The sequence below is a fragment of the Pezoporus occidentalis genome, unplaced genomic scaffold (assembly GCF_034315485.1).
Source record: "Pezoporus occidentalis ecotype Australia unplaced genomic scaffold, CSIRO_AGI_Poc_V1 ctg143, whole genome shotgun sequence".
NCBI classification, from domain to species: domain Eukaryota; kingdom Metazoa; phylum Chordata; class Aves; order Psittaciformes; family Psittacidae; genus Pezoporus; species Pezoporus occidentalis.
In genome coordinates this window covers 1,172,641-1,200,023 of record NW_026913241.1, presented here as the reverse complement: position 1 = coordinate 1,200,023, position 27,383 = coordinate 1,172,641, and the positions used below count along the sequence as shown (strand labels likewise).

The 27,383-nt window shown below is 43.4% G+C and overlaps 1 protein-coding gene across 4 annotated transcripts; it reads left to right on the top strand.

The window, feature by feature from the left end:
- Positions 1–1,995: 1,995 nt before the first annotated feature.
- Positions 1,996–26,933, top strand: NAB1 (NGFI-A binding protein 1). Of its 4 annotated transcripts, XM_062609999.1 has the most exons (9): positions 1,998–2,126; positions 3,743–3,833; positions 7,410–8,243; positions 13,781–13,914; positions 14,891–14,942; positions 19,848–19,958; positions 22,242–22,383; positions 23,548–23,697; positions 24,267–26,933. In XM_062609999.1, the coding sequence occupies exons 3-9, from the start codon at positions 7,425–7,427 to the stop codon at positions 24,356–24,358; spliced, it is 1,500 nt and encodes a 499-aa protein (XP_062465983.1). In that variant the 5' UTR covers positions 1,998–2,126; positions 3,743–3,833; positions 7,410–7,424; the 3' UTR covers positions 24,359–26,933. The 4 variants fall into 4 exon arrangements, with proteins under 4 accessions (XP_062465982.1, XP_062465983.1, XP_062465981.1 ...); XM_062609998.1 differs by lacking the exon at positions 3,743–3,833 and having other exon boundaries at positions 1,996–2,126; XM_062609997.1 differs by lacking the exons at positions 1,998–2,126; positions 3,743–3,833 and adding an exon at positions 2,701–2,836.
- Positions 26,934–27,383: the final 450 nt, after the last annotated feature.

Below are 27,383 nucleotides of genomic sequence, written 5' to 3'. Positions count from 1 at the left end.
AAATTAAAAGTATATGAAATAAAGATGCTTGCATTTCCCTAGCTACAGAAAGAAAACTTTTTAAGCTTTGTTACTAAATCAAATTGTAATTTTTAAGCATAGCCATGTAGTTCCTGCACCAGTGACTTGATGTAGGGTCGTTATTAAGATGCTACAAAGCCAGTAGCCTTCTGTTTGACAAACTGAAAGACATGTTCAGTTTTATCTGTATGTGGCTACCAAAGAGCCAGTCTGCAGCTCAGCTTCCCAGACAGTCCCTACTCAGATGAACAGCCGTGAGTTGCAACACAGCTTCCTGATAGCCAAGGGATTGATTGGAAGGCAATGAAGACTGGAAAGAAACCCTGTGTGATAAGTATTCCTGGCTGTGGGAAGAGCTGGATATCGCCTACAAGACAAGCATATTTTATTGAGGCTTTTTTCCCCCTCACTTTCTCATCCCCCCCCCCATCTCTTTTTTATCTGCACTAAGTCACTAAGTATAATTTACATTATTAAAACCTCATATTTTAATCAACTCCCCTTCAGTTAAATACATATATGGTATCCTTTCTCCTCACTCGATTTGACACTTTGTGTTTGATACACATTTTTGTACATCTGTGTTTTGCACAGACTAAAAAAACCTAGAATAAGAAATTCGAATGAAATCCCAGTACCTTAATAAAGGGGCCAGATTTTGACCCTAGGCTCACCAGGACTTCCATGAGGAGAATGAATGGGTTCTCCTACTGCTGCATTAGATGTTGTACAAAGAGGAAAACTCTACCAGTGGGTAATCTTATGGCGAATGGACATCAGCTCATAGTGCTGCAGGTGGAGATCCTCCCCTAAGTACCCCAAGCTGTGGCCATCAGTTGGTGTCCCTGCTGCACCCTGGAAAGAAGGGCTAAAAGTTAGATTAATCTCGTTAGTGGTTGGTAGTTTGAGTTCTGCCCTTTGTCGCACCACCCAAACCCCGGTCTTGAAGGCAGCAGTATTGTGGCCACTCCTCACCAGGCATAAGGATATCCTTCCCACACAGTGGGCACCTCAGGCCTGAATGGCGACTGCACCTATTCCTACGGCTGGTGTGTTTTGGTGCGCTGGGTGAAGAGCAGGAGGAAGGTTTTCATCCCAGAGAGGTGATGTATGGCATCCTTCAACCTGAGTGATGGGCGACGGGGGCTGCTCCAGCCCCGGCTGGAAGGTGTCACCCCCCCCGCGGATCCCAGCCCGGGGGCAGTTGTGTCAGTGGCACGCCAGTCCCAGCCGCGGGCCGAGCTGGCAAGGTCCTGCTGCCACACCCAGGCCTTGTCCCGACCTTCACCAACCCTCACTTTATCAAAGCCGTGCTCTACCAGAGCTGCTTTCATTAACCGTGGCGCTCACCACGCTGTGCAGCTGACACCGCCGCGGCCCCACTCACCACCTCCCTCACACGCGGCCTTGCGCTTAGACCCGCCAGCGGCCCAAGCCCTTGGGCTCCCAGCGCCCGGCCCGGGACTGCTGGCACCAGCCCCGGGACAAGGCGGCAGCTCCCCCCGTGCGAGCGGAAGGTTTGAACTCACGTTTCGCAGCGGGGGTGCCCGGGTCCCTGCGCGGGGCGGGTGGCGGCGCCCGGGTGCCGGTGCGCGGTGCGGCCGCGGCGGGGCGCTCTGCCGGTGCCGGTTCCGCCCCCGCGCGGCTGCCGACCCCGCCGAGGCGCTGCGTCACGCGGCAGCCCGCGCGTGGGAGGGCGGGCGGCGGTAGCGCGCGCGGGATCTCCCCATGTGACCGCGCGCGGGAGTGGGCGGTGTGTGGTGTGCGGGGCGGGGGGGGGGGGAGGCGGGCGGAGGCGCCGGAGGCTGTTCCCTCCCTCCCTCCCTCCCTCCTTCCCGCTCGGCCTCCGCTACACGGCAGGAGCGGCCGCGGCGAGGCGAGCTGTGCCGGGCGACCCCCCCCGCTCTCCTCCGCCCGGCGGCAGCAGCCAGGCGGTGGCGGAGACCGGCTCGCCCACCCGCCCCGTCGATGGGAAAGGAGGAGCCTGGGCCGGCGGCACGCAGGCGGGGGGGGCGCTGGCAGCAACTTCGGCAGGGCTGAGTCTGCGGCCCCGGGACGGCGTCGAGGGAAGCGCCGGGCATCCGGCGGCGGCAGCCTACAGCAGAGTACGTGCGGGACGGCCCGGGGAGGGGGTGCGGACAGCTGGGGCAGCGCGGCCCTGGCCCCGCGGGGTACGGCCGGAAGGAGCGGGCGGGTCGTGCGTGGGTGATTCCCGGAGAACGCAGCGCGGGAGGGACGGGGAGTGGGCGGAAAGTACCGGAACGTCCCCACCGCGCCTGCTGCCGCGGGGGGGCGGCGGGGCGGGACTGACGGGACGGGACAGACGGGGGCGGTGCCCCGTCGGCCCCGCGCAGGGGTGTCGGGGGGGGGGGGGCGGACGGACAGGGAACGGCGCTGTGGTACGGGCCGCCCCCTCGTCCCGTGCTGCAGCGTGGCGCCTTGCCCCTCCGCGGCTTCTCCCCCCCGCCGTTCCCCGCGCAGTGCTCCTCCTGCCCCGCAGCTCTTGCTGGGACGTGCCGGGTTGTCCGGACCCGGCGGCTCCGGGCGCCGCCGGCCGGACCGTGAGGAGGCTGTCCCGCTGCCCGGCACCCGGGCACCTCAGTGCAGCCTTCAGGGGCAAGCGGTCCCGGGGAGGCTTCCCGCGGGCGGTGGCCGCTTCCCGAGGGGTGGCGGGGCCGCGGCTCCGGGTTGTTCCCGTCAGCGGGCTCGGCGGATGCGAACTTGGTGCCGGGATCGCAGCGCTCCCCTGTGCTCGCTGCGTCGGTTTCCTTCGATTCAGCTCCCTTCGCGGCCCGGCTGGCATATGGGGCTGGAGGTAAACCCCCGGACCGGGCTCCGGTGGGAGCCGACAGCTCGCACCGGGCTGGCGGGAGTCGCGAAGTACTCGGGTTCTTTCTGTCCTTACGAGTTTGGGGGTGTTTTTTCGCACGTTTCAAGTTTCTTAGTAGTTGCGGCGAGATATACATCTGTATTTGGATGTGAAACTCACTTAATAGCTTGTATTTTGGCACATCTCAGAGCTAGACAAGACTATTTAATTTGCTAAGTCTCGCTTCTGCAGCTACATGTAATTTTCTTCTCCTGCTAAAAGTCCTTTGGAAACGCTGCAGAAATGTAATGAATATGCAAAGCAGCCAGTTCTCAAATCCGAATCCGGTTTGTCTTCAGAGACTTTTCAAAACGCCCAAAGTGATCAAGATATATTATGAAATAATCACTTTTACTTAAAATACAGGAATGTGATGTTTCGCGCTTTCTCCTTGTGCATATTCCTAATAGAGTTGGTGACAGCTCAAATATAATTTCACCTCAAATAAAAGCCTCTAAAAATCAATTAGGGTTGCTCAATCGGTTTTACTTCTAGTGCAGCCTTGAAAAGCAGGAAAACTGCAAGTAGAGTCCTTGCCCCATGCTTACATCCCACAGCTCCCGCGTTTTCCTTCTCCCGGTCCTTCACCCACGTCCACCACCTGCTCGCTGCAGCCATGTATCTTCCTGCCACCTCCGGGAAATGTGCAGCTTTGATCTCAGACCAGGCAGGACGGGAAGAAATGAGTGTTTTCCCGTGGTTAATGATACTGAGCCGGGCTGCCTCCGCTGCCGGCTATCTTGATAGAGGGAGCTGGTTGCAGGAATAGGTTGTGATTCCTGCCCTGGTTGTTTACAAATATTTAGTCGTGCTCTGTGGTGTTCTTGTGGTTTTTGTTTTCCTTTTTCCTAGGAGTTATGTTTGTGGTCAGAGTTAAGGTGACATCCAGCGTTTGGAGAGGAGGGCTCGGCATATGGGGTGATAGGCTGTGGATGTGAATGAGGTAATGTGGAAAACCAGAATGCACGGTTGTGGGTTGCAAAAGGCTGTGTGAAAATCTAACTTGTGATTTCCTGATTCTTCTGTGGCTGTGGCAGTATGCAACCTTGCATGTATTTTAAACAGCTTTGTCTGTGATGGGGACTTTCCTAGCATCTTTGTTTGTTCTATATGTAAAAAAATGTAGAAGACAGCTGTTCTTCCCTGTGCGTTCCCACACTCCTTGCTGTTACGGACAACAAGCAAAGCAGCGGGACAAGTTGCAGCTCAACTGCCATTGCTGCATTCATTTATTCCTGCAGACCTTTCCATGCCAGCTTTGTGTTCCTGCCTTTTGCCCTAAAAGGGTTTGCAGTTGGCCATGCCTTAGAAGCTCTACTCGTTCTCTCCTAAGGCAGCTGATCGTTCTGGTTAGCTTCTTAGGGTTTACCAGAGGACGGTTCCAGGCTGTTATTCCTGAACCAGACTAGAAAGCCTAAGACTTGCCGAGAAGACAGTGAAAGAGGGGAGCACACGTGGTGCCCTAGGGTCTTACCTGAGCTATTCTTCCCAGTGAGGAGCATACACAAGTTTCCTGACTGTGAGCTTGCCCCATGTCTTCCCGTTGTGTAATCTCTTCTCGTGCTCACCCTTTGCCCCAGAAGCATGGCCCCTGCTGCACTAAAAATGAGAGCAGCAGTGGTGGAAAGCAGTACTTTAGGTCTCTTAGATGTAGCTTAAAGGTCACCCAAAAGATGTATGGCACTGAGACTTGAGTGGGTGTGCTAAGGCTTTTCCATAGCCAGATAGGTAAGCAGAGCCAGGCAGCGGCAGCAGTGCCTTTGGGTTAATGGTCTCTTCCAGTCCTGCACTGTCTGAGCTAACCTTGTTTGTTGCTTGTCCTCTTCCTAAGCCTCATCTTACTCCTCCAGGTCAGCTAGCTTACCTCCTTTCCCAGATTTGTCGGCCGTGAGCTGAGCCGAGCTGGTGGAGCGGACTGGTAATGTCTAGAAAAGCAGTGGAGCTGTTGGCGTGGTGAGGTTCTCTCGGAAAGGGAAGGGAGCCTTCCCATTGTTAAGGTTTAGAAATACTTGGGATGTCATTGAGGTGAGTAAAGAAGGAACTCCGTTTAAATGAGGGGAGAAAAGAGGTCAGAAGGAGGAGTGTTTGAAAGTGCCTTTTCTGCAGAAATGGGTAGCAGTCATAAATGGAAAATTTGCATGGCCCTCTCAGGAGTTACTGTACTAAATTTGGAAAACAGAATTTAAAGTACAAAACAAAGGGATTTCAGTCTTGCTTTAAATGTAAATCTCAGTGCAGTCTGAACTGTGGACTTAATACTGATGCATCATAGTGCCTATTAATCCGGTTTCATCTGTCATGAGGAGATTTGTGATTAGAAGCCTCCAGGTAAAGGCTGCTCATGGACTGTTGCTGCTCTTCCAGCCTGTGGGCTGGAAAAATGAGCTCCATGCCTTGCCTGGAGCTCCTGAGCTCTGTGTAATTTCACGGCCACTGTCCTCCTAGGGTTCAGTTTAGCTCTTTGCACAAAGTCCATTTGTGTAGATTTTTGTGCTAAGAAGAATGACTTTCAGAACAAATGGTTATTCTTTTATAGCAGTTATAGAAGTGTAATTGTGGTATTGATGGTAGAAAGTCAACATCATTTGAAATGGGAGAATAGAAATGGTTCACTGAACTGCTGGTAAACCATAAGCTGTTAGTTCTGTTCACCTTGTCAAAGCTGGTATGGAATGGGAGGATTTTCCTGAGGAATTTCTGAAATTCTGTGAAGTAATGTCAATTTTTTGAGTCGCAGAATTATGTACCGTTTGAAGGATTGCCTTACGTGGTTTTCCTCATTGCCCTTAGCTGCCTCTTGCATCCACCCTGAGTTCCAGAGTGTGCAGTTCGTTTGCTCTTGAGCTCACCAGCAGCTCCATGAGGTGGCTGCTCATATCTGAACTGCTCTTGCCGTCCGTTCTGTTTTACAAGCACCAGCATACAGAGAACGATACATACAGATGGTGGGTTTGGATTTTTGTATTTTTGGTCTTTTTCTGGGGCTCCATCTCTTTTCCTGAAGAGATTATTCGTAGGTATCCTGGTGCTGCCACATACAGTTTCTGTTGGCCTCCTCATTTCATTTTCTTCTACTAGAGTTTAATCAAAGATTTACAGCGAAAGCCTGATCCTTCAGATGCTTCTTGAATAGAAGTTGAGTTCCATTTGTTACATCTCTACATTTGCTTTGAGTTGCTGAAGAAAAAAATGCATGTTGTAAAAAAAAACTCAAAAAGTGCATATTGTAATTTCTGCCTTAATTTTACTGTTGGTTACCAGTCTCCCAGTGCCCCTAAGCATGGATGTATTCTTGCATCTCAGTTTTGGGGTGAGGCATGTTGCATGTTGTCAAAATACTTTCCCCCCAATTTGTGTAAATTGTTCTGTAAGTGCTGACTTTTAGGTTACTGCTGTGTGTTTTTTCAAGTGCATCGTGATAGTAGAGCCAGAGTAGTGTTAGCAGACCAGCTCCATTCTTTAGTTCTGTTACTTGCCTGACCAACTATATATTACATGCTTTAGACCTTATTGATTGGTGGTTTAGCTTAACACAGTAATACTGGAAATTATCCGCTTGTAGTTCTGAAAGTCATTGTAGAGTGAAGAGGTATGTGTGTGAGGTCCTGCAATTCTCTGAAGAGTTTATTTTTTTGCAGGATAACTGTGGATAACAGGTTTTATGAAGCTGAAACTCTGCAAATGTTTTTCTGCAGCCATAACGGTAGAATACTACTGTAGTTTGTCCCTTGGGAGCCCGTAGAGCACAATTGTTACATTGCTGTATGGTATTTCATGTCCTAAGTATCAGTGAAGTGCAGGCCTGTTAGCAGATGGGACAGGCAGGTGAATTCAGAATAACTTTTTTAAATTATATGTGTTGTAATCTGTCACTGCTTTTGCTTTGTCTGTGGATATTGCTCCCATAATTGAGATCAGTGGAAGCATTAGATCCTTTCTACGTGAAATGGGGAATACTGTAGAAATACTTTGTTCTGAAACACCCTTTTATTGATCCAGCTTCATTAATTCTCTGGGTTTCTGTGAAGCACTTTCCTTCTTTACTTTCCTTTTACAGTGCTCCACACTGCTGTGGGGGAAAACAAGAAGAATTGAAACTGATGAGCTCTTCTTGTCTTCTTCAGGGGATCAAGTATTCAGTAATTCTTCAGGGTGTTTTGTGATCATTTTGATCTGAAGATATAAAAGAGTCAAGTAGAAGCAGTGAGCAATATTGAATGACATTCTTGGGAACAAACATGAAGAGGGAATGCTGAAAACAAGCTGGCTTCATGCTTGAATCATCTTTTTTTTGTAGCTGCATCGCATCTATCTGCTGATTTGTTTTTTCACAAATGTTTCCATTAAGTTAACTATTAAAAAGTAGAGTTTTTGCCCTTTTTTCCATATCTGGTCTTGTAACAAGAGAAAGAAATCCTGTCCTCTGAGTTGACAGCCTTACTGAAGGATGGGTGGTGGGGAATGCATCTGGACATCAGCGTTGTGGTGCTCATCTTCTCTCTGTTCTTACTGTTTGCAGGTTTTGTTATCCGTGATGGCGTCAGCTCTACCCAGAACCCTCGGGGAATTGCAGCTGTATCGAATACTACAAAAAGCAAATCTCCTATTCTACTTCGATGCCTTCATTCAGCAGGGTGGTGATGATGTCCAGCAGCTCTGTGAAGCAGGTGAAGAGGAGTTTTTGGAGATAATGGCTCTTGTAGGCATGGCTAGCAAGCCTCTTCACGTCCGAAGGCTGCAGAAGGCTTTGAGGGACTGGGTCACAAACCCTGGTCTTTTTAACCAGCCTCTCACCTCCTTACCGGTCAGCAGCATTCCAATCTATAAGTTGCCAGAAGGGTCTCCTGCGTGGCTGGGGATATCCTGCAGCAGTTATGAAAGGAACAGCAGCACCAGGGAGCCTCACCTGAAGATTCCAAAGTGTGCTGCCACGACGTGTGTGCAAAGTGTGGGTGCAAGCAAATCCGATGTGGTGGGGAACTTGCCACTGCAGAGCGGCAGCGAGCCGAGGCTCTGGCAAGGACACCACACCACAGAGAGTGAACATAGTCTTTCTCCAGCTGACCTTGGCTCTCCAGCTTCACCAAAGGAAAACAGCGAGACCCTGGATGCTGCTGCTGCTCTGTCAGTTGCTGAATGCGTAGAACGTATGGTTCCCTCCCTGCCCAAAAGTGACTCGAACGAAGTCAAGGAGTTACTGAAAACAAATAAGAAACTGGCAAAGATGATTGGTCACATCTTTGAGATGAGTGATGAGGACCCTCACAAAGAGGAGGAGATCAGGAAGTACAGTGCAATATATGGCAGATTCGACTCGAAAAGAAAGGATGGCAAGCATCTCACCCTCCACGAGGTAAAATCTTGAGCGACAGTGGGCTTCCTCCCTTTTTCCTACACCTTTTATGAGCTGCTGTTCACAGGGTACACTTTTTGTACAGGCACTTTTCACTGGGTTACAAGAGCTGTGTGTCCTACTGGAGCCATAGGCAGTCCTGCCCTGGGATAGAAATCTTAAGTGCAGAAGTCCCCCTTGTTGTATGGGTGTGTGCATGTGTGCACCGATGACTTCAGCTGGGCGTCATCAGACAGCTTGGTCACTGGTGTAGCCTGTCAGGCAGAGGGTTTAAACAGTTTGGCACTGAAATAGCAAACCAGCGTTGCAGTGAGCGTGGCCCTTGGGATTCTAAGCACTTGGCACATTTTTAAAGCAGTCCTGGCTTGGTATTCCCTTTCAGCTTTGAGAGTAGACTGGTTGTTTGGAAGATTAGTAACTAAAATTGCTTGTGTCTGGGAAGAGGATCACCTGGCTTGGTTATTACACTGTGCTGTCTTCGCTTACCTCGAGACCCTGCTGTGTAGCTTGTGCCCTCAAGGTAAAAAGGATTTTGCTGATGAGGTCCCTAAATCCAGTGGATGGGAATTTTTGTGTTTGGTTTGGGATGATGCTTAACTATACAACTTGCAGGTTATTTTGGGCAGTGATCTTAAGCTGGACAAGTGAAGTGCAGGCTGTGTGAGGAGGAAGGGAAAGGGCTGTCTCCAGTATTGATGGGTAGCTGTAATTTGAAGGTTTGTCCTTTAATACCTGAATAGCATCTGTTCCATCTTGTCCTTAAAAGACCATTTGGACCTCCTTTGCTTCTCTTCTGGTATTCTTGAGGCTCACACTGCGTATGTTGTAACACAGTAGGTGTGTCTGTGTGGGGAAGGGCTTGCCAGAGCCAAAGTACAGTACAAGAGGAGAACAAACATTAATTCAAAGCAGTGCCAAAACACTGTTGATACGAATGCTGCATCAGCATTTTCACAGTTAACAGGGATTGCAAAATTTCAGTTGGATTTAAAATTTGGCATGTAGGGCTTAGCTCCCAAAAGGAAAGGCAATGTTTATGTTACAGGACTGCCAGAAAAGCTGTACTGGCTTAGCCTTTTTTCACTTCAAGAAGAAGTTTTGTAGGTGTGTGATCTACAGCATAAGACTAGGTTCTCTTTATGCTTCTGAGTAAAAGGGCAGGGGGAAACAAGATTTACTTCTTTACATTTTGGTTTATGTATTTGCATTTATAAGGCAACTGCACATCAGCAGCAGAGACTTCCCAAGGACTTTTAGTACAGACTGAGGAGACGCTTCCAACAGACTTTTCTACCACAGTTTTAGCTGTGCAGCTTTTACTTACGTGTATTGTGGCTTTTGTGGAACACTTACAATCTATGAATTCATCCAGTATGCAAGAACAGATCTCATCTTACTCCCCTGACCTTGTGGAGAGCAGGTTGTGTGTGAGATGGAGGCAAGACTTGAAAGGATTAATTATGTAGATGCCCTGTATATGTTGCTTCAGGGTTCAGAGAAAGGGGGTTCTCCCCACCTAGGCATGGAGGCCGTCAGAGATGTACAACATGTGAAGCTGTGTGCTTTCACAGTCTCTCTCTGGGGCTGCAGAATATACTCTGAAATCTGGGCAGACTTCTTGTAGGATAATTCCCTGGCAATGGCAGGTGGGCACCAGGGGCAGATGTTGTGCCAGGCATGTGATAGGCTGAGGAGTGGCTCTGTGAAGCTGGAGAGTAGTGTGGTGGTGGTTTGAAGGAGCAGGGTAGCAAAGAACCAGAGGAAAGGATGGCTGCTCTACCTTGTTAATTATACTTTTTAGTACTGCACTAAAGAGCTTTACAACATCATTGTAAAACCGTGTTTAAAAATGGAATGAGAGCATGGTTTGGCTTTAGGAAATGTTTCTATCACTATTATGATTAAGGGCATGAGATCAAAGGAGTATGTGGCTGACTTATGCCTCACTTACACATGTGGGGCCTTGCTGAACTTGATGGGAACTGCACACATGCAAGCAAGAAGAATTTGCTCATAATTGGTTTACTGTTTGCTTAAAGAGGCCGGATTTCACAAAGTTTTGTCTTGAGTGGTCTTTGTTTTAAAGCAGTAAATATACAAATAGTAGCAATGAGACCATCTTTTTTGTTTGTTTGTTTGTTTGTTTAAAATCTGCTAAACCAGGGTTTGCCTTTTGTAAACTCAACTTCAGTGGATTTTTGGTTTTGATGGCTTAATTTGCTGCTCAGAAGGAAGGACCTTAAACAACCAGGGAGGTAAGTTTCTACTTGTCCAGAGACTATGTTTCTGCACGTGTTAATACATTCCAAGACTGTCATTCCGCATCGCAGTTCAAGATCTCTCCTTGCAGCTGGCAATGAACAGCTGAATAAACTTCACTGTGAATTTAAAAAGCTTAAGTAGTGGTTAGCTTCTTAATGTAAAGATCAGGCTATGTCTGGCTCCTGAAGCAGAGTGGAGATGCATGCAAATAAAAATCAAATCTGATGGAATTATTGGCAAATTAGTGAGAGTGTTCTCTGTTTCAGTATGAACATTGGAGTGCCTCAGAGGGCTTGGGCAGCTCGTAGAGGCCAGTGGGAGCTGTGGACACTGAGCTGGTCTGGAAGCATGTGTTATTGGTAGGATTATCTCTATAAGGCACTGATGAGCCTAAAATCTCATGCAGAATCTTTCAGAGATATCCCAGAACTAATAAACTTCCTGTCTGTAATCCATCCCACTGTCTCGGTATTACACAGCTTTTCAAGCATGGAGAGCCCTTAAAGTTGGACTGGAAAAGTGATGAGTACAAGCCATGCCCTTGAACTTGGTGACCTGTGCATGTTTGAGTCAGATTTGTAATTTGTCTTAATGTTTCAGTGCTTGTCTAGGTACCTTAAAACAAACAAACAAATCCTGTTTAGTAGTGTGAGAATCAGAAATAAGAAATGAAAGTAAAAAAAAATTTGTCTAGCTCGGCCTCTTCCTTTTGTTTTACTGACTCGCCAAAACAGTAGGGCTTGGTATTTATTTGTGTTTTGTAGTGAGGGAATCTATGAACCCCATCAGGTGGGAATGTACCCATCCCTCTCCATACAGCCTGTATGATTGTGTGCTCCTCTATATCATTCAGGCTTACAACAACCAAAATAATTGTTTTTAGGCGTGCAACACTTCCTAGCCACAGTATTGTGCCTCCTGAAAAGGCAGGATGCCATAATGCACTTCAGTTCTGTAAGTCTGGATGTGACCTGAAAGAAGAAACCAGGAAAAACAAACATTTGGCTTTTCTCATACATTAGGATAAACAGCACTTGCTTACAGCCACCCAAAGCACTTTCAGTGATTTCAGCTCCTTGCAGCCTTTCAACACTTTGACGGATAAAAACCGTCTCAGATTATTTTGTAAGTACTGGCCATGCTATTCATCCTTGGCAAAGTACTAGCTATCACCGTTACAGAAATTAATGCCTGCTTTGGGTGGTAATACTTTGTGTCAGCGTTGTAGTTATCTTTTATTTTTGTATCTTTTATTTTTTCCCTGTGTTTTTTTTTTTTCTGAGATGATAGACGTTGTAGAACAACTGCTCTTGTCTAAGGGGTAACAGTTACTTCAGTACATTGTGGGAGCATAGTAACCTTGAGCTGTTTCACAGATTAAATCTAAACTTCCCACCCCTGTACATCTGATCTCTGAGGGATTTTTCTGGTCTGTACAGAAACCAAAGGATCAGACAACATATTTAGTTCACCTGTTAAAGACATGTTTGCACTCTGATTAGTATTCGGGTATCTTAGGAAATGCCCTACTCAGATCAGAGGCTTTTATACTGAACACAGGGAAAAATGCTTAAGAAATATTAGGCACAGCAGTTCTGTTTGAGGTTTTACGAGAAATACTGCATGGGCTCAGGGCACTGAGAGAGTCTCAGGTCTTCTGGTACATGTGTTTGGTTTTTTTCAGCCTCCTGGAGGACAAGTGTTGCATTGGGCAAAATACATCTATTTGAATTAGGATGACATGAAGCACTGCAGTGAAGTACAGCAGGGTTGTGTGTTGTTCATATATTATGACAGCTTCCATCCTTCAGGGATGGAGTGCGTGATGTTTTGGGTGAATTGCTGTGCTTAATTCCCAAGTAACACTGTGCAGTGTGGTAGACAGCAGGGTAAAGGAGCATGATTCTTAGCCTTCTCTCAAGAGACACCATTTAACTGCAGACCTGCTGGCCTCTCCTCAGCCTCATCTTCTGTTCTCTTCCATGAAAAGCACCTCTTGTAGTGGCAGTGTTTCCAGGGGCTGAGGTCACACGTGCGTGGTCCTGTCAGCCCTTGGCCACACAACCCTGTGCACTGCACTGCAGCTGTGCTTTGCTCTGCCAGATCAGGGGCTGGGGATGGTACATCTCATTCTGTCATGAATATGCTGACTGTGCTGTGGAAAACCTACTTACTTTGTAATATTCATTAGCCTGAGACAGATACAGAAAGTACTGTTGACAGGAGCAACAAAGCAGCTGTGCTCATTTGCAAGAAGCCAGGCCCATTCAAAGCAGTTTTATTTCTAGAAATAAAGAGTAGAAAAGTTGTGGGCACTCTGGGGAAAAAAAAACACCTGCAGTACTCTGGCCCCTGGCTTTTATGCCTCGTTAGAAGTGCTGGCTGCTCTTCAGCTGAGGAAGAAATGAAAATGTCTCTTCTGCCTCTACTGACTGTGGAAGGAGCAGAGAATCTCCAGCATCTCAGTTTCAGTGTCTCTCATTGTATTAATATTGTTGTTTGTCCATACTGTTGACCATAGGCTTTTCAGACCGCAGTGTTGTATATGGTGTAATCATGACAGTATTGCCACTTTCTGTAGGCTTCCTAGCACTGTGAAACCATTTTGAGCCTTAACTTTGGGCTTTTTTTCTCCTCCCCTCTTTATGAAGCTACTGCCAGCAGCAGAGGCACTAGAAATGTGTCCTGGCAGGCTCAGGAAAACATCCTTGAAACAAGTCACATTTGATTCATATCTGAAGATAGTCTTCACAAACACGAGGGTGAGAAACATAGCTAAAAAAAGTTTAATCGTTTCTTAAACCATCACCTTCTACAGAATCTGTGCTGTATTCACCAGGGAAAGCCATCTGTACCCACACTGTCATTTTTTTCCCCCAAGTCCTGGGCATATTGCATTTATAAAAATAGTATTCCCTGTAAACCAGGCTTTGGGAGCCGAACACTGTGAACGTTCAGAGCTACTGTTTTATACTGAGATTTAATTAATGCTGGGATGAGGCACAGGCAGCTCACGTTGAGGGAGTCTTACAATAACATTTTTACTTTAAAGGACATTAAATGCCCCAACTACACGTTTTTCTTCCCAGAGGCTTACCTGGCTTAGTAAGAGTATAAATTAATGGAAGAAACCCTCCAGGGTTTGCTGTACATTTGTGGGTAATTTTACTTGCAGCTGAAATTTGTCATTATTTCAGAAGAACGGGTACTTTTACAAGCACAGTGGGTGAACTTATGCAAAATCATGAATCCCTGGTTTTGTGTTTGATTTCCAGCTAACAGTTAATGAAGCAGCCGCTCAGCTGTGTGTAAAAGATAACGCCTTGTTGACCAGGAGAGATGAACTCTTCGCACTAGCTCGGCAAATCTCTCGAGAAGTTACATACAAGTATACTTACAGGACCACCAAGTAAGGTTTTAATTAACTCAAAGGACCTTTATTTTCAGGGAGTGAATCAGTCAAATAGCATTTCTTTTGAAGTGCTAGAGACACTTTCTTCCTGCTCTTTAGCTAGCAAAGTGTTCTTCTGAGGAAGGTAGAAAAATGCCATTTAAGTCGTGAAGCTTTCAAACTGCTAGGATTTAGCTGCCTTGAATTACCTTTTTATTTGCTCTCTCGTTTTCCAAAGTTTTTGATGATAGTGCATGATGAGAGGCATCTGAGAGGCTGGCATTCCAAGTATTTGAGGTATTTGTGTATTTCAAGGTTAATGTAAATAGGCAAAGTAGCCAAAGCTGCTCAATATATCAGTTGGTTTTTTTTACCTATACAGATTTAGCTCGTTAGTTTTCAGGGAATGAGAAAGATAAGGTCATGGGGAGCAGCTTACAAACCTGCTTTTAAGGGACTGAAGCTGACTCCTAATTTCAGTTGTTACTGTTCTGTTAAATGAACTGCTGTTATGAAACAGTAGCAAGGGTTTAATAGCTTTCAAATACAATTAAAACTTTAGAATTAATAAGTGTTACTGAAAGTCTCGATCCTTTATTGTTTTTAAGTGTTAACTCCTTCATGTGTAATGCAGTGTCCTTTCAAAATACATTTTCCTACGCTTGTAGGATTTTCCTTTGCTCCCCTTCCTTCTATAGTGATTTATGTAAAAATACATCCATTCTGGGTAAGCAGATTCTCCGTGCTCAGGTGCTTTCTGTTCTGTTCAGAAGAATGTCTCTGACATCTTGAAAACCACACAAGGCACTTGTATTCCTCTGTACTTGAGTGACATATACTGCCACGTCCAGGTGAATTAGAGGCTTTTTCTGTGCATCTCAGTTGTTCTTGCCCAGTTTTGGTTTTTTTTGTCTTGACTCTGTTTTTCATTATTAATTCTGATGGTCAGGGTTAATGTGCTGTTTACTGACAGCCTGTGTGTCTTCTTTTCTAGATCTAAATGTGGAGAAAGGGATGAGCTGTCACCAAAGAGAATCAAGATAGAGGTAAAGTATTATGACTCCTGTGTTTTTTCACCTATGCATGCTAAAATTCACTTGTTTTGAAGTGAGCTGTCTTAAGGAAATGTGTCAGAGAAACATTTGAAAGACAGGGTCAAAAAAAAATTCTAAGTGTATATACCTATATACCTCATAAGAATAGCAGATCTTCCTTTATGATGTATTTTTTTTTGACAAAGTACTGTTTCTCTGTTACATGGGTAACTGATTCATACTTAGCATTGTGTGTTTGGGGTTTTTTTTTTTACTGTCTACTCCAAAAGGTGTGGGCTAAATGTGCATTTGAGTATAAGCTAGGCCCGAGTTAGCTCTGTATGTGACACAGATACATGATACATTCTTTAACTGCAGAGGAAAGTTGGAGCATATTCTGGAATGCATTTCTCATGTAACTCATTCTGTGACAAATGATGCACTGAATGCAAGGCTTTCATAATTTTTCAGCAGTGTGATGCTTTTGCCTGTACAAAGGCTTTTCCTATGAGACAGACCTCAGTGTGAGCAGTTCGTTTTGAAAAGGCAGTTATGAATAGGTATATAGGAGTTAATCTGTTTTATTTATTAAGTTCCATCAATCTGTATACAGTTGTAGATTATATAATACAAAGCATATACATGCGCTGAGGATTTACTCATACCTTTGACGGTAAATCAGTAGTGTCATTTACATGTGTTAGGATTTGCTTTGACATATGCTTGTTCTTCAATCCATGAAAGAGCAGAGAAAAGGTGCATTAAATCTTTTTATCCACCTTCACAATTATGTCCCTTGACCAACACATTGCAGGATGGTTGCTTGAGTCTGCCCTTTTTTGTCCAGTCTAGTCCTGATTTTTGAGAGTTGGTGGGGATCTGCTGCTCCTCTGCTTGGAATAGTATTTCATTGAGTTAAATTTCAGCATTAGAAAGTTTTTCCTTCATTCAGTAATATTGATGATGGGCAGGTATCTAAAATGACATGCTGCAAAGGAGGTGCTTTTTTATTCATTGAAAGAAAAAGATTAAAATCCTGAAAAACACAGGCTGATACTTTAGGGGTTTTGGAGAGCAGGAAATTTGGACAGCCTTAGGGAAACTGTTCTCTTATTTTCATGCATGGTGAAATCCTGAGTCTGGAAGGGCTGCTTTCTCTAGGCACCTTTTAATTCAGTAATTCTGAGAAAGGATGTTTACTTGGTTTTCTTCTCTCTAAAATTACCAGTCATATTTTAAAATGCTGGTGGAAGATTCATGTCCTAGCTGTACAAATGACTATTTCAGAAATAGTACTTTTTTCCACAGTAAGAAATTCAAATTAAATTAAATGAAATATTCTTTCATTTGATAGCATTATAGTATATGATTAATTATGAAGTAACCAGTGTTGTCATCAGGATACATTTTATTTTTCCCTTTGGGAGTCTTCTAAGAGTAAGTCATTACTACAGTATATTATAATGGAGACACACTGTAAGTCATGGACTTTTCTTCCAATAAATTTTAAAAGGGTGCATTATTACATAGTAACTTTTACATGTGGTGTTTTGGGTTATTGGGGCTTAGATTTCTAAAAAAGAAAGCGGCCTTTTTTTAGTAGCATGTTTGAGGATTTTTGAGGAGGCTCGTTCTTAGAAAGGTGGAGGTAAAAATTAAAATGGTAGCAAATGCTGTAGATTTTTCCTTCTGTTCTGGGTCAGAATTCTTTATCCTGTTTTTTAAGTTGTTATTTTTCATTATGGCTCTGTTAGCTCACTGTCATGCTAGTATCATGCAGAGGATCTGAATGAGAGTGTGGTGGTGGTGTAACTAGCTCTTTTTTCTTTTTGTAAAGGTCATTTTGCCTTACTGTTTTAAGGCTGAACCCTGTATTTTTATTCACCATTCCTTTACCCATTAGTCATTAACTTCTCTGCAAAGTGTGGCCTAAAATACTAGGGCTTGAATTTGGAGAGATTTCACAACTGTTTGCATAGTGTCAAAGATTACTTAAAAAAAAAAAAAAAAAAACAAAAAAGAGTTAATATCTGGAAATATAATAACACTTAGCCCCCTCACCCCCCCAAACTCCAGGGAGGCTGAAGGTCATCCTGGAGCAGAGCTAGCAGAGCTGTGTGAGCAGGCTGAATATTGCTGGGTTACAGCCACCATTGTGAATTTATCCTCTTCACGAATATGAAACTCACAAAAGCATTACAAAGAAACAATATGCCATGAATTACATCAAATTACCTGTAAAAGCCTTTCTCTTCCCCAGCGAGCTCTCCCCCTCTTATTTGTAGAGTGGGTGGGCGAGCTGTGGGAGTGAAGTGTAGAGAGGAGAAGGGAAAAATTCCAGGCAAATGACAGACTAAAGGTGTGGAGGGAGTGAAAAAGGGAATGGAATGAATTGGGATTTGGAAGCAGATTATAAGGAAAGGGTTGTAGTTTCTAAATCTACTCTGGACAAAGAGCAGGACAGGCAAATAGGGATGTGCTGTTTGCAAGCAGGCGAATAGCACATCCCCCTGCAGGGCAAGACTGTCTCCTGCATAGGTGTTGTGGGGTGGGGGCACCCCTTGTTTTGTCATCTTCCATGAGTCAGTGCCAGCACTGCTCCAAGCAATGAGCTGTTGTGGCACCAGCTTGGAAAGCAAAACAAGTCACAGGTATATCATGCAGAAGGCATGGAGGGAGAGGCTACTCATCGCTGCTGCTGCTTTGTGTTGGGGTTGGCGAGGTTCCCCCTCAGTTAGTGTGAACAGCCAAGAGAGCGAAGAAAGAGAGTTTTAAAAATACTCTTGCTGTCTGTGGTATGGAGAAATTGTTCTATTTGTCAGTGTCTTCATTCAGCTGAACGGGAGGGGTGGGGAGAGCTTGCAAAAGCTAATTTCACAAAGCTGAGTGGGAGTCAGGGGCACAGGCAGGAAGACCTGAGTGGGGGCTGTGAGGAAGCATCTTCCCTTAGTGCTGGTATGAGTGGAGGGAGAGAAAAGACCCACCTCCGCCATTGCTAAGAAGGTTGAAAAGAAAACCGAAGTGTGGGATTTGTGTTTCTCACAAAAACAGCAAAAGCTACTGTTTTCCTAGGAAAAATGTCATTAGAGGGAGCAAAAAAATCACATGTGGGACTGAGAACATCTGCTGCATGAAGCTGCTTGAAAAACAACTGAGCAGCAGCATGGGCAAAACAAAACTGCTGCACTGCATACAGCAGGCCCTTCTGACCGCAGAGGTTTGAAAAGGAGCCTCTAGGCAAACGTTGTGCAGAGCAGGTTGTCAGCTGGCCTAGCCTGCTCCTCATCAGCCCTTAGATGAGGCAGCAGGGCAGAGAACAGCCAGTGGTGGGGAATGGTTCCAGGAAAGGTGATCCAGAACGGCATCATCATCCAAGTTATCTGCATGACTGACAGGTGACAGTCACAGCAATGGGCAGCTGGTCTTGCTTTCAGGAAGCAGTCTTTGGTTTTGTGTGATCGCATGTATATTATAAAGAGCCGTGTTACCTGTTTTGCTGCAAAAATAGGATCCTGAGTGGTAGGGGGTTTTGCGTATTCAGTTTCTGATCTTCCTACACACAGTTGTTCTCTCCAAAACAAATTCAGTTCTAACTATGAAAATGGTCAGTGCTTATGGAGATGTGCTGCAAAGCCTTTGTTTCTAGAGGATGGGGTTTTGTGGCAGTTTCCCTGGTTATAAAATTTTGCATACCTATACCTATATGTTTGTTTTTTCCTTGAGGGAGTATGATGGGTGGATAAAAGCAATATGCAGTGTTCAGACAGACACTTCTATTTAATTTTCTTTCCCTGAGCATAAAGAATAGCTTTTTTGGCACTGGGTTGCATTGAGGGTCTGGCCATCATGCTGCAGGTCAGTGGGCAGCCTGCCAGTGGCAAGGACCTTGTAATCCTTCCCTTGTGTTTTTTTGCAAGATTGCTGTTCTTATTCCTGGGCTGTAACTTATTTGTCCACCTAGTGTAAAAAAATGTTGCTGTTTACATGCATGAGCCTCTAGAATCCACAAGGAAAATATGTCTAATTTGGCATATTTGATACGTGGACGTACGTATCCTCAGTGTCACTGTTTTCAGGTGTTGGTCTGATTTAGATCTCTTGCTTCCTTCCACATTTTAACAGTCACCTATATATGCTGTTCTTTTGTAAACATTTATGGATGTTCCTTTCTTTTACATGAGCTTTCCTTTTATAATGCCGAGCAGGATAATTTTTCTCATCTTGAACCTTTGCTTCGATGATTAATTTATTTTAATGGAGTCTGGCACGTTTTCACAGGAACTTTATTTGCTTTATGGGTACATATGCAAGCTGCAAAAGATTTGCATGTCATAAGCATTTGAGACTGAAAAAATTGAATGATGATTTCCCATAGTATATAAAGCCTTAGCTACCCTGCTTTTAAAGTGATGATATTTCATTTTGTGATGCTACTGTAGGTTCTGTATAAAACACCTTGAATTTCAGGTGGCTTTGCTCAGTTTCACGAGGTTAGTATATGCAGCTGCTGTGCCTTGATCTTGACTAGATATAAGCTTGATTTCTTAAGAATCTCTAAAGCTGCTGTATGTAACAAGTGACAGAAACCACAGGCCTAAATCTGCCTGGCAAGGCTGAATGTAAACTAGTTTAATGTCAGTGGCAACACTAGTCTGCATTCACCTGAAACTGTGAGAGATTACTTTCTGTGTATGCCATTTTAGATATATAGCGGTTGGTGTAGAGGGGTTGTCTGTGTTTTATGCACAAACTGTGTGAATAACATGAACATGTAAATTGCAGACCCGAATTTTCTGAGAAGTTCAGGAATGTGTTTTTTGTTGGTTCTTTCCTTTTTTCTTTTGAGTATACAGAGAGGGTAATGAAAAATCAGTAATATGTCCCTCTTGCTGTTTGGTTTCTTTTTATGCTCAATAGGATGGTTATCCTGATTTCCAGGACACGGTCCAGACGCTCTATCAGCAAGACAAAATGCCACTTGCTTTGGCTAAAGGGAAGAATGAAGACTCAACAGCTCTTAATTCCCAGGTAAACCAACTAGACTACACTGTGAATAATACAGTCATGTCTTTGTACATTGATTTTGGTGTATTGTTTTGATGACTAAAGTAATTACCATCAGTTTTCAAAGGCTGCCAAGCATAGGTGTGATTGCATCACTCTTAATTGGGGTTTACTGCTGGAAGTGTTCTGACACAGTACTACAGCTTTAGCCTTGATAGTTCCAAGGAGGTAAGATCTAGTGTAGTAGGCTTGAAAAATACGTGACTGCCTGTTGAGAGCAAGTGGGGTACTATTGGTACAGTATGTGCTGTGTTACTTGCGTTATTAGCTATAAATGGAAAGTTCAAGTTACTGAGTGTAGAGGAATAGAGTAGGCGATCTTGGAGTCCTCAGTTCTGACGTTTCTTACAAGAAGAAAGGCCAGTATAATGAGGAAATAGAGAACTTCTGGATCTGAGAGGATAAATTGCCTAAATAACATCTACCCTTGTGGCAGTGCATTGTTTTCAAGTTCCCAGAAAGCTTTCTATAAATGGAAGACAGGTTTCAGATGCTTTGTCTTTTCTGTAGTGTATCCCAGCCTTGAGGCAAAATATGCATCTCCTGCTGCCAGTTGTTGCCAAGGAGGGATTTTATGCTAAGTTGCAACAAATTGCATTGCTGATTTGAGCAGCTGTAATCGCCAAATTTTCACGTAAGATTACGGAGTTACATTCCTGTTTCCTGAGAGTGGATGTGTTACCCTGTCTTTTACCTGCTTCTGTTGCGAAGTAGTGTACAGTGATGCAAATGTATTCATTGTGGTACAGCAAAAAACAATCATGCTACATGTTCTGGTGTCACATAATGATGACCTGCACTTGATTTTTGCAAGCTTATTTTCATCATGTATATGCTTTAAAGCTTTCATTGGTCACTGCTATGTAACAATGGACTAGAAATTTATTTTAAGCTTAAAGATATCTGCGACTATACAGGGTTTTCTGTGGTGATTAGGTCAAAGTTTTGGGGTTGTCCCAATTAAATAGCAAAAATGGCATGAGTGAGAAATGTTTTACTCTTAGAAAACTATTATGAAGTTCAGAAGTTGTAAGAGGAGTGATGGAATAGCAAAAAGCACACTTGAAAGTAAACTGAGCAGTTTCTTCTTTTACTTGCCTCCCAAGACCAAGCCTGAGCTATCAGTGTTCTTCTGCAGAACCTGATGAGCTGTAAGTCAGAGTAAGTAAATACTGGTCAAGTCATTACCCTGCTATCAGGGCATGACTGTGCTGCAGAAGCTCAGATTTTGCTGGTCTGTTTTGCTTCCATTGTATTTGTAAATTGTTGAACTATGCTGGATAAGCAGACCTTCATGGGAAGTCAGGGCTTTCATCATCTCCCAAGAAAAATCCTCTGCAGTTAACGGGCCTGTGTACCAGTTGAAACGGTTACTGCATTACCTCATAGAGAAGTGCCTTTTTCCCAATCAGTTGTAGATGTTAAGGTTGTACACTTTCTGTTCCTGTGTTCATCGTGGCTCTTCAAAATCAACTTTCTTGACTTGTGATTTTATTTTTGCAAGATGCTTATTTACATTCTCAGGAACAAGATTATAGTGAAATTAGAATTCTCTTGGCATTAAAGTCAATGACAAACATTCAGACGCCATTTCCTCCCACATTGCACCACATTGTTTAGTTTCACTCTCAAGAGGTGTATAGGTCTTGTTCTTCTTCTAGACAGACATTTCACACCTTTATCCCCCACAAACATACTGTGATCCTACACTTTCAGAATGGCAGATTTTTAAGCTTGTGTAGTGCTGTTGCCTAAAATAAAGATTCCAAGATGTCTGGTGAAATCTTGGCATAAGTTTTTAGCAGATGTTGCCATTGCTCTTGGAATACTTTTTGGAATACTTTGTGAAGACATATATTTGAACAGAGCTAACTGATAATTAAGACATTATTTTCTGCTTTTCTTGAGATTCTCTCAACGTAACCTGCAGTCCTAAACTGCAGAAAGTGGTTTCTGTGTTTTCAAAGAGTAGAATTTAATGTTGCATTTCTGTGTGGATGAACTACAGCAGCTTGCATTTTAAGTACTCTTGAGTGACTCAGAAGAACAGTATGAAAATCTATGGGTGCAAAAATATTTTGTTTGCTAGGTAGTTTTGAAGAAACCGTAAAACACACATCTGTACATATGAGTCAACAAAAAACTATATCTAGGCTGTTAGTCTTATCATCTGATGTTTTTCTTTCCTGTGTTTTGACTCACTGTATGTATGTATATAGAGAGATATCTTTTTTCCTTTATTTGCAGTCAGAAAAGGTGATGGCAAAACAGATGGAATTTCTTTGCAACCAGGCTGCATTAGAGAGACGTCTTTCCACAGGGTGTTACAGGCAAAACTCAGAAGAGCACAGCCCGAATGGCATGTCATTAGATAACACTGATGGACAAGGTACGGTAGCTTCCAGGCATGGTGTTGCTGCCAGCAAATACATTTGGTATTATGCAACTTTTGTCAGTAGTGTTATTTATCTAGTATAGAACACTGAGCGCTGAATGGACAAGTCAGGATCTCTGCCCTGGAGTGCTTAGTCTAAGTAATGCAATCAGATGTACAGTCACATTCTGCTCTGTTACTCTAATGTAGCCAGGCAAACTGCTTTCTCTATGGATAGCCCTGTGGGGAGGGAAAAAGGTAGGGTGCAGTAGTGTTACTGAGAGTAAACCTTGGCTCTAGCTTTATCCTAAGTTTTCAAAATAGAGCAGGATGTTGCATTTTGTTTGTGTTCTTGCTTTGTGGAAGTTGAAAGTAGAGCAGGATCATGTAGTTGGTACCCCTTTTTGTTTACTTGGTTTTGCAGTCTAGGAACAAAGCCTGAAGAGCTGACTACGTAAATAACTTAGAATTAACGAGATTCTAATGGTGTCCTTAAGAGGTTGTTATTCTTCAAAAAGCTTACAGTTTAGTGGCTCTCTCTTTGATTTACCAACTGGCTGTTCCTTAGCTTAAATTAATTGTCAGAGTGTTTGTTTTGTTTGACGGTTTTCTGTTTAGATTTCTTTTTTTACTGTTGTGAAGGGAGATAAAATGTTTTAAGCGCAAGAAATACAACCAGAAGTTTTTGTGTATGGTGTTTTTTTACAGCTAGTTTAAGGGGGGAGATAAACAGTAGAGAAGGCAACTAAAGCAATCAATAGAAGTAAGCATTAAAACAGGTTTTCATATGTGTGTATTGGTCAGGCAAAGTGGTACACAATTATACAGGAAGTATTGGGGCGTGTGGCTCCAGCTGTTCTTGATAGTGCTAGCTTCATTATGCCATTTTTCCATTGTGCAGTGGGAGTTGGAATTTTTAGGATCTCAAAGAGATTTTTGAGCAGAATGAGAGTTTTAATTTTACTTTTGGTATGGCTGAGTGTCCCTTTCCAGCAAGCCTGTGTCTGCAAAGCAGCATATTTACATAAGCTTTGTTTTTCTAGAAACCTTCCATGAGCAGCTGGAAATTAGGATGCAATTTTCCTGATAGAATTAGTATGTCTTTAAGTCCCTACCTGTTTAATCTCTGATATTGCTTTGCTTTTAATGGATCAATGTTTCACTGTGATCAACTTCCAGGTGAAAGACCGCTGAATCTCCGAATGTCCAGTCTGCCAAGTAGACAGTTGCAGCACATTTCACTTGATGGAGAGCAGCATGTTGGAAAACCTCTGTGCGGTGATCTGATACGGCTTTACCCCAGTGGTGAGGCAAAGTCCCAGTCTTCAGGTTAGTGCTGCTTCTTGTAAATTACCCATTGTTTCTTAAAAGGCTGTGATGAATTAACAATGTCTCCAGGTGAAGAAGCTAGTAGCTCAGCCTGGCATGCTTTGTGTGTAACCTTTTAATCAAGACTTTGGACAAAACTTCCAGAGGAGTGTTACTTGTTAATCTAGAATCAGATTGAATATTATGTGGGAAAAGCTTACAGGGTGCCGTAACTAAGTTCAGATAAGCAAGTTCTGGCATGTGTCTGTCCTCAGAAAGTGGTATTGACCCAAACTACTGCTTTTAAATACTTAGGTTGCTGTTGTACTGCAGTTTGATTATAACATGGTTTCACCCTTTATAAAGAACCAGACTTTTTTATAAAATGTTTTTTTATTCTGGTTTATGAGGACCTAGTGATGTTCAGTTTTAACACAGCTGGGCTAAAGCCCAGCAGGAGGAGGCAGAATTCATTGCTTCAACTGTTAGTATCCATATGGTTCATGGTCCTTTTTCTTGAATTAAGAGCACAATATATTTTTTTCCAAGCAGTGTTTTTAACATTATTCTTTTTTTCTTTTTTAATGCAGAAGGTCTTGGTATTTTAAAGGATTTTCCTCATTCGGCTTTTAACAACATAGAAAGGAAGGTCATAAAAACAGAACCTGAAGACACAAGATAGTCATTCTGCTCTGGAAAATGGTGTCGTAATAACGAATGAAACTTCACAAGAGAAAAAAACCAGCCTTAATAACCAGTGTTGCCTCATTCAAATACGAGATTTCAATAGCCAAAGCCTAAGAACTGGTACAGTAATGTGTGGAAACAGGAAAGCAAGAGACACTGCAAACTAAAACAGTAATACAGGTGGATAAACATTCCTGTAAAAGTGGTTTTATAACATGGGAAGATTCACAAATTAATATTGTGGGTCTTCATTATTTAAGAATGTATTATGTATTTGTATAACTTATCAAAGTAAATCTAGATGTTGGGACGTGTATTGAGTCCAGTAGATGTGGCTACAGTTCATTTTACTTGAAATTTCAATGTCTATTTTAAGTGTACCTAGCGTAGATATGGTTGTTAAACATTTGAATTAAAATTCATTGGAGAATTAGGAATGCAAACCTTGTGACACAATTAACAGCAAGTTTGCAACAATATTGTAGAAAAAGGAAAATGCATAAAATATTTCATGGTTTAAAATGTTATGTGGATATAGCATTTGATAGACCTAGACCCTGATTCTGTATTATAGCGGACGTACTTGACACTTAACTATTGTTACATCACTTTCAATGGTTTCAGCAGCCTTTGTGTAACACACTTACAGCATAATACCTACCTACAGTTCAGGAGTGTAGAGAATGCCGGTTGGAAGAGGCCATATGATTGGCTCCCATTTCCTTGGGGGAAAAAACTATGGTTTGATAATACTGTACAATTACTGAAATCTCAGCTGGTGGGAAACCCAAGAGACAATGTAGCATGGACAGGGCTGCAAAAATTGTGATTCAGACCATTATAACTTTTTGGACCTCTCTGTGGATCTTTCAAAAACAAAAAGCATCCTAGGTGTGGCAGAGATGAAGTATGGTGCACGATTTATGCATTGATGTAAAAGGTTGCACTTGGTATCCAGAAACCATAAGATCTTTTGGAGGAGAAGACGAGGAGTTACGTCTTTAGCGTGTGACTCCTAATTAAGTGCTGTCCAGCCCACATGATTCTATGAATATACCGTATACTGCATACAGTATGCCAATACGTTTCTTTATATATGTGATTAATTAACATCTGTATTCTTTATTTATTTGACAGTTTTTATTTTTTGTACATTTTCACTTTTGCAGATGTCATTTTATCTAAGGAGAAATAGTCGGCATATAACTTTGGAATTTACCATGGTGTGTTTGTGTGCATCCGTTTTTCCTCTGCGCAACTCCCTCAATAAGAGTTGCTTTCCAGCAGTCAAAACAGTTATATGCCTCAGTTTCTGAATACAGTTTTTGCTTACAACATGTTCTGGAGGGGAAAGGGAGGGCTGAAGACAGTAAGTTACCGTGCCAGCAGGTAAACTTCCATATTCAGGTGTGCACTTCATGTCTGCAGTTTGCTCTGTGTCATAGATGTGTATTAACGATTCAGTCACAGTCTGTGTTGTACTGAAACAGTCAGCAAAATGTGAGCTGAAATGTCTACACTGCAGTCTCTTATCACTGTAAACATATCTAATTATTTTATCACTTTTGATTTGTGGAACAAAGCTTTATAGTAGAAACACCAGTAAACAACTTTTTATACTATTCAAATGTTTGTTTTTTTAAAAAATGTTTCTTGAACTGTATGGTACTGTTTCACTTACTGAAGTATCTTTAAGCAATGGAGTTCGCAGCTTTGCTGTTAGAAATAAGAGACTGAATGTGTAGTTATATTTCCTCTTTCCTGTTGTGTGAGCTAGTGATGCGGATAAGATTGTAACGTTAGCCAGTGCCCTGGTTAGTATCCGAGTAGCTTTCATGAGACATGTATGGAACTTGTTAAAGGACAGCTTAAGGTTTGAACTGTACAGCTGGTGTGATAGAAGGTACCAAGCAACAAAACTTTAGAGATGCAGAAAATGTTCTGGTTTTTCAACACCTGGCACAATCAACAGTTGTATGGATCACAGAAGAAGCTCTTAAGCTTGCTGGTCTCTTCGATTAAAGTGAGAGGAAGAAAAAAGAACTTGCTAAGCAGCACGCCGTTTCAGTTGAGTCCAGAATTTATTTTGTAAACACTAATGTATTAAATTTGCTATAAATTAAAGTATATAACAGTTATATTTTTGAGTTGTAAATACAGTACTTTGTGTCACGACCAGTTGGTTCTCTCCAGGGTGATATTTCAGTCTATAGTCCAACAGGCCATTTCAGTCTCAATAAGCTGGAAGCAATTTTTTTACTGGTTTGCAGCTGTATGATAATTACTTTTTTTTAACTGGGGGGGGGGGGAGGCAGGAGGTGCATTCCGAGTTTGCACATACATTTGGTAATAGCAAATACTCAAGCATTGGTCTTTCCATGACAGAGGTCTTGGTGGACTGCAACTTGGCTTAGCCTCTGGAGCCGCAGGTGAAGGCTTGCCATCATCTGCTCTGGAAGGGTTGGTAGATTCAGGGTACCCTGGATCAAAGGCCAGCCCTGCAGATGATGCCTGTTCTTATTCACATGTTTATATTGTTGCTTACAAAATAAAATTCACCGTGAGAACTCTGTAGTTTCCTCAGGGTTTTTCCTTCTTTTTATTTTAATGGTGTTCTCTGAAAGGAGATGTTAATTTTCTGGGGATAGGGGAGGAGGGAGCAGCTCTCTCTGGAGGAAACCTTTTCCTTCTCTTGTGGTTGAGCCCTCATTTATGGGTGGCCATATGTGCACAGCCTGCAGGGCTGTAGTGGCCCAAGGGAAAGGGAGATGAACTGAAACCCAGGAAGGGTCTCTGCAGCATGGCAGTCTTACCTAATGCTCTTTCCACCTCCTGCTTTTGTGTGTGCTTACATTGGCGCAAAATGAAAGCAGCAGATCTGCTAGGAGGTGGTACCAGCAGTTAGAGATGATCTTTGGGACTTCGGGGTCAAAGCATTGCTGCCCAGCCTGCCCTCAGGTGTCTTGGTGGTCCACCCCGTTTCACTGGCTTTACAAATGGTGGCTCTCATGTCAGCTAAA

What these genes read in the sequence shown, in the direction of transcription:
- NAB1 (XM_062609997.1), top strand. Translation starts at nt 2,735, where the DNA reads ATGCGAACTTGGTGCCGGGATCGCAGCGCTCCCCTGTGCTCGCTGCGT. An exon ending in GCTGGCATATGGGGCTGGAG is followed by an intron (nt 2,837 to 7,409) that starts GTAAACCCCCGG and finishes TACTGTTTGCAG; the next exon opens with GTTTTGTTATCCGTGATGGC. An exon ending in GGCAAAGTCCCAGTCTTCAG is followed by an intron (nt 23,698 to 24,266) that starts GTTAGTGCTGCT and finishes TTTTTAATGCAG; the next exon opens with AAGGTCTTGGTATTTTAAAG.